Source organism: Callorhinchus milii, unplaced genomic scaffold (assembly GCF_018977255.1).
Source record: "Callorhinchus milii isolate IMCB2004 unplaced genomic scaffold, IMCB_Cmil_1.0 Scaffold6, whole genome shotgun sequence".
NCBI classification, from domain to species: domain Eukaryota; kingdom Metazoa; phylum Chordata; class Chondrichthyes; order Chimaeriformes; family Callorhinchidae; genus Callorhinchus; species Callorhinchus milii.
Window position 1 is genome coordinate 25,555,313 of NW_024704747.1, and position 14,703 is coordinate 25,570,015.

Sequence of the window (14,703 nt, forward strand, 5' to 3'; positions counted from 1 at the left end):
CATCACCAGCACAACGCTGCACTAGATGGCACTGGTTTGTACACAATTAACTGCCTCCTTCACCCACAACTATACAGTCAATTCACTTTACAGTGTGTTCTGTGAAGCGCTTTGGGACGTCCTCCCGACGTGAAAAGCGCTATATCAAATGCAAGGATTATTATTATTATCATTATTATTATCTTGAGCTCGGGGCGTTGCAGCTCAAAGCAACGCTGTGTCTTTAAACCCCGGCAAATGGACAGGCGATTATTTCAGAAAACACGACTGAATCTCGTTCTGTACTTTCTTGGAACGGCTCAGTCGTGAGAGAGGGAGAGAGAGACACACACACACACACACACAGAGAGAGCGATGGAGAGGGAAAGAGAGAGAGAGAGAGAGAGAGGATTGCGGAACGGTTTTCCGACCTTTCCGGTTACTCCCAGAGCTGCTGCAGCGAGTGCCGCACTCCAACCCTCTTCCCTCTTCCTCTCACTCTCTCTCTCTCTCTGTCTGTGTGTGTGTGCATTAATATGAGAAGATCGCGTTTGGACATGATGGGGTGCAGAGCGAAATATAGGTTACCAGGGGGTGGGGGGGGGACTGCCCACACTGAGCCCCGCCGGCACTTTCGAACTTCTCTCCTCTCCTAAATTCCCCATCCCCTCCCTCTCTTCCTCCCCTCCCTCTCTTCCTCCCCTCCCTCCCTCCCTCCCTCCCTCTCCCTCTCTCTCGCTCCCTCCCTCCCATCGTCCACCTATCTCCCCCTTCTTCCCTCTCCACCTTCACTTCCCAAGAACGCACCATGAGGGGGGGAGAGGAACTCTTCTTTGAACTGAACCCAAAGGCACCGGCTCCGGGCCTGCCGTGTGCTTCCCCTCTCCCTCTCCCTCCCCGGTGAGGGGAGTGGGGTGTGTGTGTGGGGTGTGTGTGTGGGGGGGTTGTCGGTGGTCGCCACGCGAAATCCCTCGGGAGCGGAGGGGGTCCTCGGTGAGTGACTGTCTCCCCGACATGATAACCCGGTCCTGCCCTGTCCTGTCCAGTCCAGTCCAGTCCCGGCTCCTCAGGCGCCCATTCAAACTGTCGGTCCGTGCGAGACTCACCTCCGCCGGGGGATGGTGCCGGAGCTGTGCGCGGCGCGGCACTGGCTGGGGCTCAGCTCGAGCTCGGGCCGCCGCAGGTGCCTCGCGATCACCCGCAGCCGTTGGCGAGCGCGGAGCTCGCGCTCCTCTGACGCCATTCTTCCGTGTTGTGGCTGTCGGAAGCCGTGTGGAGGGGGGGGTGGGGGTCAGAGGTCAGGGGGAGGGGGGGGTGGGAGAGGGAGAGAGGGAGGGGGACCGGCAGGCACCGCGCGGCGCGGGGCGGGGCGGCGCGGGGCGAGCGGCGCGCGCTCAACCGCCACAGGCGCAGGTGAGGCGAGCGATGAGGTGGCTCGGCCCCGGGCGGGTGGCCCGCGGGCCGCGCTCGCCTCAAACCGGAGGGGAGTGCCTCCCATCAATTGGCCTCTCATTTTGTTCCTTGCTTTATAATCCTTGCATTTGATACACCGCCGTATCACGGCTTCTACCCTTCCTTCCTTCCTTCCCTCCCTTCTAATATGCCCGGTAACGTATTTTGTTGTTGTTGTTGTTGTTGTTGTGGTGGTGGTGGCCGTTCCTTGCTCAGTCTAAAAGTCCGGGTACTTTTATTATTATTAATTATAATAATAATTAATTATAATAATAATGGTCCTTGCGTTTGATACAGCGCCTCATCACGTCCTCGAGGCGTCTCGGAAGCGCTTCACAGAACGTACTGTGAAGTGGAGTGACTGTGCATTTTGCGGGCGAAGCGCGGCAGCCAATTGCGTTTTAATCCGCATTTAATTTTAATCTTATCAACTCCCTCAATAAATCGCGACCCACCGTTCTCTCAGTAATATTTCCCCCGAACCCATACATAATTCCCTTTTTTTTTCCACCGGTCGTCTCTCTTTTTTTTTGATCCTAACGTTCCTTCCTTCTGAGGTGCCGACAACTCATTTAGGGGTTGTTTTGCTTTTCGCTCCTTGTACATTGCAAGAGGTCGTGTATTTTTAATCTAAGGTCCATTGAACGCTTTGGACCATCTTCAACCCCCACCGCAGAAGTTTGCACTGAACGGTTGTATTTGTACTGTTGACGGTGAGGACGAAGTAGAACCCCGTGGCTATGTTTGCACCACAAATTCAATCACAAGAAAAGAGTACTGTATCAGAAATATATAAAGATCGGAGTCCATTTGATGCGCCCATGTTCTATCTTAAAAAAAATTGCGTGCAACAGTCCTGCTTCTGACTGCATCCGGTGGCCAATGCTGGAAGGTGTTTGTGCCGGATATCCAATGGCAATAGAAGTGAGTCGGCGAGTATTCCCCTCCGACCTCTTCCATCTGGGCTCATGTGTGGAGCGCGACCAGTTTGCGAGGTATAGAAGGCAGGAGACGCCTTATGAACATAGACCCCAACACGAACTAGGAATAGAGGGATATGTACGGATGAGATACTCAGTACAGTTTATTTGTTAAAAGCGTACGTACACTGCCGTTGGTTAACAATGCCGCGGAAAATTAATTCATGTCTGTGAAATGTGTACAGAAAGGTGTATTTTAACAGCATTGCACTAATATTTAACCGTTAAAAGTGCTAAATATTTTTACCTGGCTTTTTGTAGCTCCCAATATAATGCTACGCTGTTAGTGATACATTGTTAGTGGAGCACTGATCAAAAGTTACGGTCAGTCTTTTGATCAGATCGCTTTTGGTACTAACTACCACTTATGTATTTTGCTGATAAATATTTCAGTTCTACATCACAGAAAGTTGGATAGATTTAAAGATGCATGACCTGTATCCATGTTTAAGTTCCCCCCCCCTTCCCTCACTCAGTGCCCAACCCTATCACTGTAAAGTATTCCAAGACATTATCCTACTTGAAAGGTGCTTTATGCGCTAATCTTATGAAGTTACTGTCCTTTAGCCAGTGGCAGCTCATCAGGTTAGACAAGTAAGGCACTGCCTCACCTAGAATTCCTGGAGTGCAGGTGCAGGGAAGTATTTGGTGAATACTCCAGGGTAAGTTACAGTAGTGAAATGGTGTTGTGGTGTAAAAGGGAAATCCAGACAGCGGTTAATGCAGAGGATCAGATATGATGAATGACTGGATAATCTTGGCCTCTTGAGTATCGAAAAGGGACATTTGAGAAGCAACTTGTAGAGGTATACGGAATACAGAAAGTAAACCTGTATTAACCCGGTTTTGCGCTGTCATGGGTTCTTCTGAATTATTTAACCTCCTTAAATAAAAACAGTTGACATTTCCAAAACGACTCCTTGTTTAAACAGGCAAGATATTGATCTAACATTATTCATGCTTTTGCATGCTTCAGATGATATTATTTTGATTAACCGGTGCTCCATAGCTTAATTGATCTATGCCTATGGTAATCTTAGGACCTGTAAATTGTCTCATAGCCAGATATCCTTTCCAGTCTTCATTAAAATAATTAATCTACATATTACTCTATCTAAAGTTATCTAAAATTACTACTAACTTTGATGGTAGTCAATTACACATACCTTCTATTTTTAAAATCTCTAAACCTGTGTGGTGCTTGCCAATATTGTGCTTATGTGCTCCAGTTTGTGATCAGAATTTAAGTTAAATAATCTACTGACATCTACAGCTTCCATAGCTTTCAACATTGTAATGCTTGTTCATGACCCCTCTCAATCTTCTTTCTTTTATTGAGAACAAGTCCAATTCTGTCCTCATAAATTAGTATTTTGAGTTGATTCCTAGAAACAATCTCATCAATGATTCACATAACCATTCATACTCTATGAATACTAAATTTCTGAAAATAATTCATCTAATTGAAAATTACCTAAATGTTTTGAAGTTAAAAATCACAATAAATCAAAATGCTTTTTTAATGCTGATGCACGTTAGAACCCTGACATCTTACCTGTTGAAAATAGCCTATTATGCGGTATTTCAGTACAAATTTAGGATTGATGTTCATTGCCTCTCCCTGTCAGGACAGAATTACGGGAGAACAGAGGAAAATTAAACGAGTTTGTCAATTCATAGTAACTTGAAATTTAGCAATGTAAGGAAGCCGACAATTTAACTTTGTAATGTCATTGCTTTTTACGGGGTGATTGAGGTGAACCCCATAGCAGCTGCACGAATCTATCAAGATCAGGGAACTTGTATTTGGAACAAGGAAAAATGCAAGCATTGCAGAATAGAGCTTTGAAGCAGCTCTTTTAGCATCAAAGACCAAAAGAATTTGCTGAGTTTTGTTAATAGTTCATAAGAAATGTATGCACAAATCCTCGGGATGAAGTCCATTCCTCAGTGCTGAAAAAAAAGACCAAAAAAATAATAATAACCGTGTGTAATTTGTATGTAAATTAATATTAAAATACTTCGGACAGTGTCCAAAGATTATAACTTTGCAGGTTTGATTTAGCTTGGGGTCTGGAATACCTTCCGCTGCTTATGTGAACAAATCAAGAATAGACACCTTAAAACTAAAAAAAATTAAAAACATTGATAAATATTCTTAAATCTGCATATTTTTTATTTCAATACGCTTTGAAAAGTTGGAACAATCAATTTCTTTTTTTATCCAGAATAAGGTAGCAAAGCACACTTTCTTCACAATATTTTTTTTCAATATCTATAATAGGTGAACCCAAGAAAATGTTTTAACTGCGCTTTATGGAGCAAGATTTGATTAAGCAGACAAAGGACACTTAAAGAATATCTTTCATAAATATTTTGTCTCCAGTCAGCATAGTTATGATGGTCAATCTTGTAGTTAACAAAGACACACATGGTACATTGAAGCATAAATAAAACTTTTTATTTTAAAACCCCACAATCTTCAAATCAGTCGCCTTTAAAGAGCTCAATAATACTTGCACATGGATTTAAAAATATATATTATGGAGTTGTGTAACAGTAATCTATTCCAGTATTGGCTAGTGTAATCTTAGGGTTGCATTCCCCTTTAGCCAGAATTGAAATAATGATCAGCAATGCAAACATAATTTTGAAACCTGGTGAAATGGTGCAAAATTCAACAGTTTGTCACTCAGAACATCAGTGGCATAGACAGCTGGTCAAATCTGGTGTACAAAATAACCATATGTAAATTTTGCAGCATTACTTTTTAGCTTTGGCCTATTTCATTTATTGAGGTAACATCATTGCAAGGAAATCTGCAGGATTCATTCATCTTCAAATACATATTCTTGTATTTAAATATTTTAATGAGGTTCAAAGAATGGAATCAATTAAAAGGTTCATGTCTGCCCATACCTTCGACAGCACTAAGGAAGCAGAACTCCCATAGTTTATAAATTAACTGTCTTATGACTGCACATCTAAACATACACAGTCTAGAAATCTTAATGATCTTCCTTAAAAGTCACCTTAACACTTTAAAGTTTCTTCTAAGATCCTTAACAATGGCAGTGAACAAATCTTGGTGTTTAAGGAATTCATAATTTAAATCCTAATATCTTAGTCAACATCACAGACACCTGCAATTATAACACAGAACAATTAATTACACACTTCAGGACATAATGAGTGCAGTAAATTACTTTGATCTAAAATGTAAGAAACATTTCACATTAGGCATACCCTTCTATGGAGAATTGAGAGAAAGAAGGCTTCTCTTAGATCTTTCAGGTGCTGTCATTGGTTTTGTAAAAGAGTAATTTCATCATCTTCATGCCATGCATCATTTCCCAGCTGTGAGTAGGCAGAAAATCTGCCCTTACACCTTCAGTCAAGGAACTTGAATCGGCAGCTACATGGTGTATATATACACACACAACAAAGCATATATTGACTCAACCTCCAATTATTTCTCTCTGCTTGTCAGGAAGCATCTCCCATTAATACCCAGACTGTCAAATCTTCATGAGCAATCAAGGTGAAGCTCATGATGAATAATGACATGACGCTCATGTCCTGCTACTCTGTGACATAGTGCATTAATAAAACAATTCACTGAACCGATATGTACCCCTTTTTATAATCTGAAAAGTGCACAGCAATGTAATATTTCCATTCTTCACACTTTTGATCTTGACTCTTCAAAATCAGTGCAGGTCAAATTTATGCCATGGTTTACATCGACACTGCTACCATAATTCGAATCAGTTCAGCCAGAGAGCTTGATGTCCATTATATGAACTACCCCCGAAGGCCAAAGAGACACAAACAATTGAGTTGTTTAAAAGGTTAAATAGATGGATACTTGAGATGTAAAAGTATTCGAGAAAGGCAAGGAAATTGGATTAAAGAATTGCAGTGATCTTATAAAATGGCATAATAGGCTTAATGGCAGAATAGGCTTGACAGACTGAATGGATTCCATCTGTTCCTGTGCTTTGTAAAAGAAAGAAGTCAGAAATTTCAAAATAAAACAGTGATGATTAAGTCACATAGCTTATCACCTTATCACCTAGGTAAGAGGATTGATTTGGGATGAAACTCTGCTTTATGGTGTAGTAACCAAACTATCAACTACCGTAGCTGAAAGTGATATTATAATTAGCATAATATAAATTGGAAAGGATGTTGCAAATGTCTTCATATTGACAATTCTGATTGTTAAGAAATACATTACAATTAAAATCCTTGGCCAACAAGTATCATTGGCCAACAACAAAACCAAATCAGCCTTTTCTGCAGAAACAAGCTGCATGGGTCTTATAACAAAAACTCCTAAAACACAAAATATTTTTTAAACAGACCTTGGCTGAATACATACAAAGTAAAATGGTACAATTTCCATCTTAATCATTATATCAACCATAGTGCCAATGGCAGTGTACGATTGCTCACTTGCTCAGAACACGAGTAGAAACTCCCAAAACAAAGTTCTGTGATGCACTGACTGTAATAAATAGAAAGTCCAAGTGTATCAGAGAACTTTCCTTTGAAAGTCTTTCCTTACTTTTAATATCTTCCAAATCTTCAGGCTTGGATGCTTGGTGATCTTGAAACATAAATAAGTTTTTAACTGATGGCTGCTATTTCCACAACTATTCAATCAAAAAATGTACCATGTAATATAAAAGTAAGATGTGATATGTATGATAGTTTAGTGGGACGATTGGAAGTGATGCAATCCAGATTGGTGAAACCAAAGGAAGAAGTGGATGGTTTGACACAGCAGCAATGTTACTGCTGTATCCTTTTATTGATTCATTGAGAGAAATAAAATTGGGAATAAATAAGTTAATATCTATTGTAGGCCACAGGATTTCACTGTAATATTACAACAGTTGTAATAGCAGGATTAATAGTAGTGCAAGAGTGTGCCCTTATAAAAAGCCAAATTATTCTTTCCAAATCACACTTGATTTTATAATGTAAACAGTGTAACATTCTTCTGTAAAATTCAATTAATAAAAAAGACATCACATGCTTGATTACGAGAACAAGAAGTCATCTTTACTATTATGGTTAATATAGGCTCGATGTTATCTCCCAATAGATTGTGTGTTTTAATTTCGCGTTAAAATACAATTTAAGTTTATATACAAATGTGAAAATATTAATATTGTTAATCCAGTATAGATGTAGATAAATTCTGTGGTACATTTTACAGTAAGAATACAAAGAATATTTTGAACCATCATTTTATATTTCTGCAACTTCTTTCAAAGAATTTGTGAAGTACAGTGACCCAATCACCAGAAATAAAAATAATTCCACAGATTAAATTTACACAGTATTATTACACTTTAAGTAGAACATTCTTTCACTACTAAGTTCCTACATCCGCCAATTTTCTTGGATTCTTGAAGATGAGGATTAGCATAATAAAACGGAGATTCTTTCGCTTCCAGAGCAGAATGTGCTGAACATATCTGTCCAAAAAGGGAACTGCTAGAATATGAACTGCAGTTAAACAACTTTCATATAAATGTCACTGCTTATAGCATAATTGATTACAGAAGTTGAAGTTTAATTGCCTTGACCACCATCACACAAAAAAATTCAGCAGTAATTAATTTGGTTGCCAATGTCAATTGCGCTAACTTCACCTGCAATGGTGTCTTCACATCTTTAGAATTTGGGTTTTTAAACTAAAGATTTCAAATAAAAAAAGGAAGTCTCAAAGATGGTTAACTGTGTCACAATATACAATATCTTTGTAATCAACCACAAGATTTTTAAAAAATAAAACTTAGTCCAAAATTATGTGTGTTTCATGCAACAAATGACATGCAAAGATTTTTTTTTGTATTCAGAACAAAAGAAAATGAACGCACCTTTTGAAGATAGAGAATGGAGAGCGACGGAAAGTTTTCTTTAATGAACAACCAGAACGCCACAGTATTAATAGAAAAATACAGTTAATAGCATGGTCAAATATAAAGTCAAACTTGCTTATTACAAACTATTGTATCCTCACTCTCGTGTTCAAATCCATTTACTCCTTGGCACCTCCCTACCTCTCTGACCTCCTCACTACCTGTTTCCACCACCCGGCGCCTCCGCTCAACTGGCACCGGTCTCCTGCTTGTCCCTCACACCCTCCGCCCCACCACTGGAGGTCGTGCTTTCAGCCACTATGCCCCAAAACTCTGGTACACTCTCCCTCAATCCCTTCATCTTGCCCCCTTCCCTCATTCAAGTTCCACCTATAATAATAATAATCCTTGCATTTGATATAGCGCTTTTCACGTCGGGAGGACATCCCAAAGCGCTTCACAGAACACACTGTAAAGTGAATTGACGTTTTGTGGGCGAACACGGCAGCCAATTGCGCACAGCAATGTCCCACAAACACCTAAAAACTTTCCTGTTTGACTGTGCTTACGGCCACCTCCCCCCGGCTTGGAATCAGGCTCTGCCACTGTTTAGCACTCTGAGACACTGCCCTGCGTGAAGGGTGCTATATAAGTGCAAGTTGTTGTAGTGAGACGATTTCTCATCAAGTTCATCTTATACTTTTGTTAAACTAAGAAATCAGCATATGGAAAATGGCATCTAACAATGCAAGAACGGTTGTGCTCCTTCCATGGGTAGTAATCCTTCCAAGAATATTAATTTCCTCCCAAACTCAAGTGTGCTGTAACACATGTGCAAATACCAATAGGCATGCATGCTTCTCACAAGATCAGTTTCAATGAAGAAGATCCTTCAGCCCATTTGATTTCATCCTTGTTGAATACCCACCTTAACACCTTCCCATCACAGCTTCAAACGGCATCTGCAATAGCACTCTTGAGTTTCGGATGAAGCCAGGCTTACCGTGTGTGAAGCCCATGTTAAATCTGCGGATTGGCATGAGTCCACTCGCCATAGGTAAGTGCCAGTGAATTTTTAGATTTATTTTGAGTACTAGTGTACATCATTTTAGAAGTATTGTGCCAGCTGCAGCTATTCTCCTGGAGCTGGCATATCAGCCTTAGATCACTCATCTGATTTGGATCTTGCTGAAGGTGGACTAAGTGTGCTTATTTTGAACTTGGCAATGTTGCAGTACTAATTAAGTGCCCTACTGAAATTTCTATCCAAAATATCAGATTTGTGCCTTACTCAGTCCCCACCTGCTCCATCTTCATTCCTGCTAGTCCACAGAGCAGATGAAATAGCCCAAGGATAATTTTTACATCTCATTTACTAAATTACAACCTACAAGAGGGCTTTTAAATTAATGTTGCTGTTAATTTCTGCAAGATTTTTGAATATCACTTACTGAATAATAGTAATAACAGGCAATCCTATTCTTGGACAGGAGTCTAACAGTAACATATGTTACATCTGCATCCACAAGTGCTCTTTTTGAATTTGCTTCTTTTCAAGGCGTGATAAGGCGCTATATAAAATGCAAGGATTATTATGATTATATAACTATTCCTTGCTCTCTTAAAGACTGATACTGGAATATACTGTTGTCCCAAATACTATATGTGAGACTCTCAGTACCTCACCCAAATTTCAATTCATATAGCCTGGACAGTGTGTGCTTGGTGGCTCTTTGATGTGGAGTATTACTGCTGTGTGCAGTTGGCCACCTTCGCCCACAAAATATTCACTTTACAGTATATTCTGTGAAGCGCTTTGAGACATCTCGAAGACGTGATAAGGCCTTATGCAAGGATTATTATTATTACAGCCAAGCCATCCTGTTTTAAAAATAATTGGCAAAAGGAGCCAAGAAAGTACAGCATTCCAATTATACCAGGTAGATTAAATGTTTACCTGTATAATCTTCTGCAGTAAATTACATCGGATTGCAAGGAAATCATTGTTAAGTCTTTGCGGTGCCAGTGATTATAGACCAACTAGTGAAGTAACTCTCAAAATCTGTACTCTGATTTTACCAAACACACATTATTGCAAGGATCTGGGCTATATTTATTGGGTGGGGCATGATTCAGGAATGCTTCTAACTACACATCTTACACCACTCACCAATATACTATATCCTTCTTATCACATGGTTTACAAAATAAGACAGTGAGCAAAGAAAAATGTGTTTGCAAAAAAGTCTTCCTTCCCCCCCCCCACCCCCTCCCAATTAAAACCCATTGCTTCTGCAAAACAAAACCCAATAACTAGTTTCCACATGAAGTGGCCAAACTATTAACTTAACAGAGCAGAGATAGAATGATCAGAACTATATGCAGCTCAGAAACATTTCAACACACAGCACAGCAGAGAACCACAAGACTAGTGAAGAACTTATGTGGGGGCTAAGAAACTGATTTGATAAGGGTTGGGGGGGGGGGGTGAGGTGGGGGGTGTGAAATAAAATGAAAAGGACTGATTTTTACACACATGCAATTGCGATGACTTAACTTACTTTGCATCTGCAGTTTGAGACCTACCTTTGGGGAAGAGGAGAAGAGGTCAGTAACTTGCAGTCAGTCTCGAGGGGAAGGTTCGCCCTCTCTCTCTCTCTCTCTCTCCTCTCTCTCACCTGTTTGCTCGGTGTGTGTGTGTGTGTCTCTCTCTCTCCTCTCTCTCACCTGTTTGCTCAGTGTGTGTCTCTCTCTCTCTCTCTCTCTCCCCTTCACCTGCAGCTTTGTGTCGACGTGGAGCTGCGAGAGACGTGTCAGAAGGGGGGGAGAGAGGGGGGGAGAGAGGGCTGAGCAGGCGCACAAGCGCAGACGGCAGCAGGGGAGGGGGGGGGGGGGTGGGGGGGGAGAGAGGGAATGAGTGAATTTGCTCAAGAAATGAAAATAAATAAATGGCTCCGCATTTATATATATATATATATATTATTATTATTATTATTATTTTTGCAACGCTCTTATTATTGCAACAGCGCATCACCATCACCATCACCAGGAGAGAGCCCCACAGGTTCGGCTCCTCGTCTTCCAACCGAGAAGTGGACAGAAAGTGGTGGCAACTGCACCGCACATTTCGGTACTGTTACTCTCTGTGTGTGTGTGTCTGTGTATCTGTGTGTGTCTGTCTGTGTGTGTGTCTGTCTGTGTGTGTCTGTCTGTGTGTGTCTGTCTGTGTGTGTGTCTGTGTGTGTGTGTGTGTGTCTGCCTGTGTGTGTGTGTCTGTCTGTGTGTCTGTCTGTGTGTGTCTGTCTGTGTGTCTGTCTGTGTGTGTCTGTCTGTGTGTGTGTGTCTGTCTGTCTCTGTGTGTGTGTGTGTCTGTGTCTGTCTGTGTGTGTGTGTGTGTGTGTGTGTCTGTCTGTCTGTCTGTGTGTGTGTGTGTGTCTGTCTGTGTGTCTGTCTGTCTGTGTGTCTGTCTGTGTGTGTGTGTCTGTCTGTGTGTGTGTGTGTGTGTGTCTGTCTGTGTGTGTGTCTGTCTGTCTGTTTGTGTGTGTCTGTCTGTGTGTGTCTGTCTGTGTGTGTGTGTCTGTCTGTGTGTGTGTGTGTGTGTGTGTCTGTCTGTGTGTGTGTGTGTGTCTATCTGTGTGTGTGTGTGTGTCTGTGTGTGTGTCTGTCTGTGTGTGTCTATCTGTGTGTGTGTGTGTGTCTGTCTGTGTGTGTCTGTCTGTATTAGTTGTGATCACTGACGTGTCTCCGGGAAATTGCAACTAAAGCAGCGGTTCGGCAACAAAGTCTCGGCCTCGGGATCTCCCGGTGGTTCCTCTCCCGGTTCCTGAGGGGCTCCCAAACACCTTCCCATTCAGCTCCGTGCGCGGGGGGGACTGCGCAGACAGACCACCACCACCAGCAGCACCAGCACCACCACCACCAGCAGCACCAGCACCAGCACCAGCAGCACCAGCACCAGCACCGCCTGTTGCAAACCCCCCGCCTGACAGGAAGGAAAGGCAGTGACCAGCTGCCGGGGTGGGTGGGTGGGTGTGTGTGTGTGTGTGTGACTGCTCCAGTGAGGGGATGTAGCTCAGTGGTAGAGCGCATGCTTTGCATGTATGAGGCCCCGGGTTCAATCCCCGGCATCTCCACATTATGTTTACGCTGCAAACATCCGCTGAGGGTACAGATACATATCTCTTTGGTACGTGCGACCAACCCCCCGATTCCCAGAGAAGAGGGTTTTTTTTTTTTGCCTACAGATGGTGCTGAGGGATTGCATCGGCAGCAAATGCAGTACGTTACGTGCAGCCACTGTGTCTTATTCTAATAATAATAATAATAATAATATGGCAACGTTGCCCACCGTGTGCCCTCGTTTCAACGTCTCTCAGTCTGCAGTGCAGGAGAGAGAGAGAGAGAGAGAAAGAGAGGGAGAAAAAAAAAGGAAAGGCAGCAAATGGTGAGATCAAAGGGAGTGTTTGGTGAGCGAATGCAAGCGAGTGGGGATGTAGCTCAGTGGTAGAGCGCATGCTTCGCATGTATGAGGCCCCGGGTTCAATCCCCGGCATCTCCACAGGTTTTGCTCAAAAGTCAGAAATGTGCTTTGTGCATTAACCACAAAACATATCCGCATCGTCACAGTTAATCGAATATTACACGAGTGCTTTGCAATCGACAGTGCTACTCCTCAAACTCTGAACCCAAAGCAGATCTCTGTCCTGTACCCCCCCAACTGCTCACCGTAGGCGGTTGCAGCAATTCGACTTGTAAAGAGCGTGTGTTTTTTTTTAAAAAAAAAGTCACACTCGTTTTCCTGGATATTGTGAGATCAATGAAAAATGATTGTTTTTGCGGTCAGTAAAACCACTTTAAGAACGGTGATACTGGATGAGGTGCAAGTCCGAGCTGCCATGTGTTTGCTTACTATTTCCATTTTATTGTTTCCACTCATGGCAAATATAATGAGATTATTGAAAATAATATCCACGGAATAATTGACTTGCAAAATATTATCCCCAAAGCCCATTGAATTAGGCGCATAATGGATTTGGTAGAGAACCCTGTCAGATAGCAACGCTCTTTACACTGTCAGATAGCAACCGGGTTGATTTGCAACTGATTTGTTTAGCATCACTGGCAGAATATCTATTGGTGATGGTGTCTTGTCTTATTCTATATTAGCTGTACCCATTGCAGCGACGCTTGCAACCAAAGGATCCAACATAGAATGTGGATTTCAGTGATCCCACTCACAAACCATTTAACATGCCATAAACACTGCGTGTACACCTTGAGCAAAACTGCCATAAACACTGCGTGTACACCTTGAGCAAAACTGCCATAAACACTGCGTGTACACCTTGAGCAAAACTGCCATAAACACTGCGTGTACACCTTGAGCAAAACTGCCATAAATGATCACTGTCTGGTAAGCTTTCCTACTGCTGTCCAGCTGAGACCCCCTACCCGCGAGAGCTTCGGCTTTACAGGGTTAACGGAATGTGAGTGGGACGAGTCCCTGCCTCCAGTGACTGGTCTGCCCTTCCAAGTCCTGCAAGTGAGTCAGGCTGATTTGGCGGTGGGGGTGGGCTGAGCCCACTCTGACCTCAGCCACCTGCTGCCCATGCATACTTATTAACACCTCCGTGGCGGGCAGATATAGTTCAGATGTGCATTCTTTGCAAGTATGAGGCCCTGGGTAAATCTCTGTTGTCTTTTTTTGTTGTTGTGAACACGGCAGAGGCTTGAATTGCCAGACGACCAACTTCTGTGCTATAATTTCTGATACTTATATGCATGATTTCTGTCTGTCTAGTATTGTCCAAAACATGTGTAATGTATTAATCAGGTTGTCGCCAAATGTTACGGGTAATTTCTAGTTTAAGTTTAACTCGTTGATGAATTATTCTGAGATTTATCAGAAAACCAGAGCTGAGCCACATTCAGCAAGTTCCTGTGAGTAACAAGTAAATTCTAGAATTAATCTTGAAGATTGGATCTTGGAAAAGGAAGATTGTTTTGCCTTTTATGAGAAGAATAATATAAAATAGCAAAGGAAGAGGTCCATTGAGCCTAAAGTAGTGCTAGCTACTACAACTGGCCTAACAACGCTCATCCCCAATTCCATTTTCTTTTCCCCGTGTCATTATATATTCTTCCTCTTTAAATGTGTATCCAATTCTCTCTTGCCTGCTCTGCTCAGAACACATGCAACTCAGCATACACTGTATGCAAAGCATTTGCACCACAACCTATGATATTCCCAGTTTCTGTGTTCAGTAGTTCAGTGACATTCACATGTTCTGAGCTCCAGTTATTTGTTCGCATCAAATTGCACAAAATAGTGGAATGTGAAGACGTAATTAAAAATGCAAGTACTGTGCTCACTGCTGGGTTACAGTGATTCTGAAGTAGTTTAGTAAAAGTAGCCT

General features: G+C 42.2%; 1 protein-coding gene, 1 long non-coding RNA gene and 2 other non-coding genes across 4 annotated transcripts in view; 2 read left to right on the forward strand and 2 right to left on the reverse strand.

Annotated features, from left to right (window-relative positions):
* agps (alkylglycerone phosphate synthase) overlaps positions 1-1,222 on the reverse strand; it is a 56,248-nt gene extending 55,026 nt beyond the window's left edge. Inside the window, exon 1 of the mRNA XM_042336352.1 lies at positions 1,086-1,222. Coding sequence (XP_042192286.1) covers positions 1,086-1,222 — 137 coding nt within the window. The remainder of the gene's footprint in view (positions 1-1,085) is intronic.
* A 5,750-nt stretch (positions 1,223-6,972) lies between these two features.
* LOC121849401 lies at positions 6,973-10,963 on the reverse strand. The gene is made up of 3 exons (XR_006085208.1): positions 10,874-10,963; positions 8,306-8,343; positions 6,973-7,023 (listed from the first exon to the last, which is right to left on the reverse strand). It is a non-coding gene; the product is annotated as an uncharacterized LOC121849401 (long non-coding RNA).
* Positions 10,964-12,348: 1,385 nt separating this feature from the next.
* Positions 12,349-12,420, forward strand: trnaa-ugc. The gene has a single exon. It is a non-coding gene; the product is annotated as a tRNA-Ala (tRNA).
* A 353-nt stretch (positions 12,421-12,773) lies between these two features.
* On the forward strand, positions 12,774-12,845 carry trnaa-cgc. Its single transcript has one exon. It is a non-coding gene; the product is annotated as a tRNA-Ala (tRNA).
* The last annotated feature ends 1,858 nt before the right edge of the window (positions 12,846-14,703 follow it).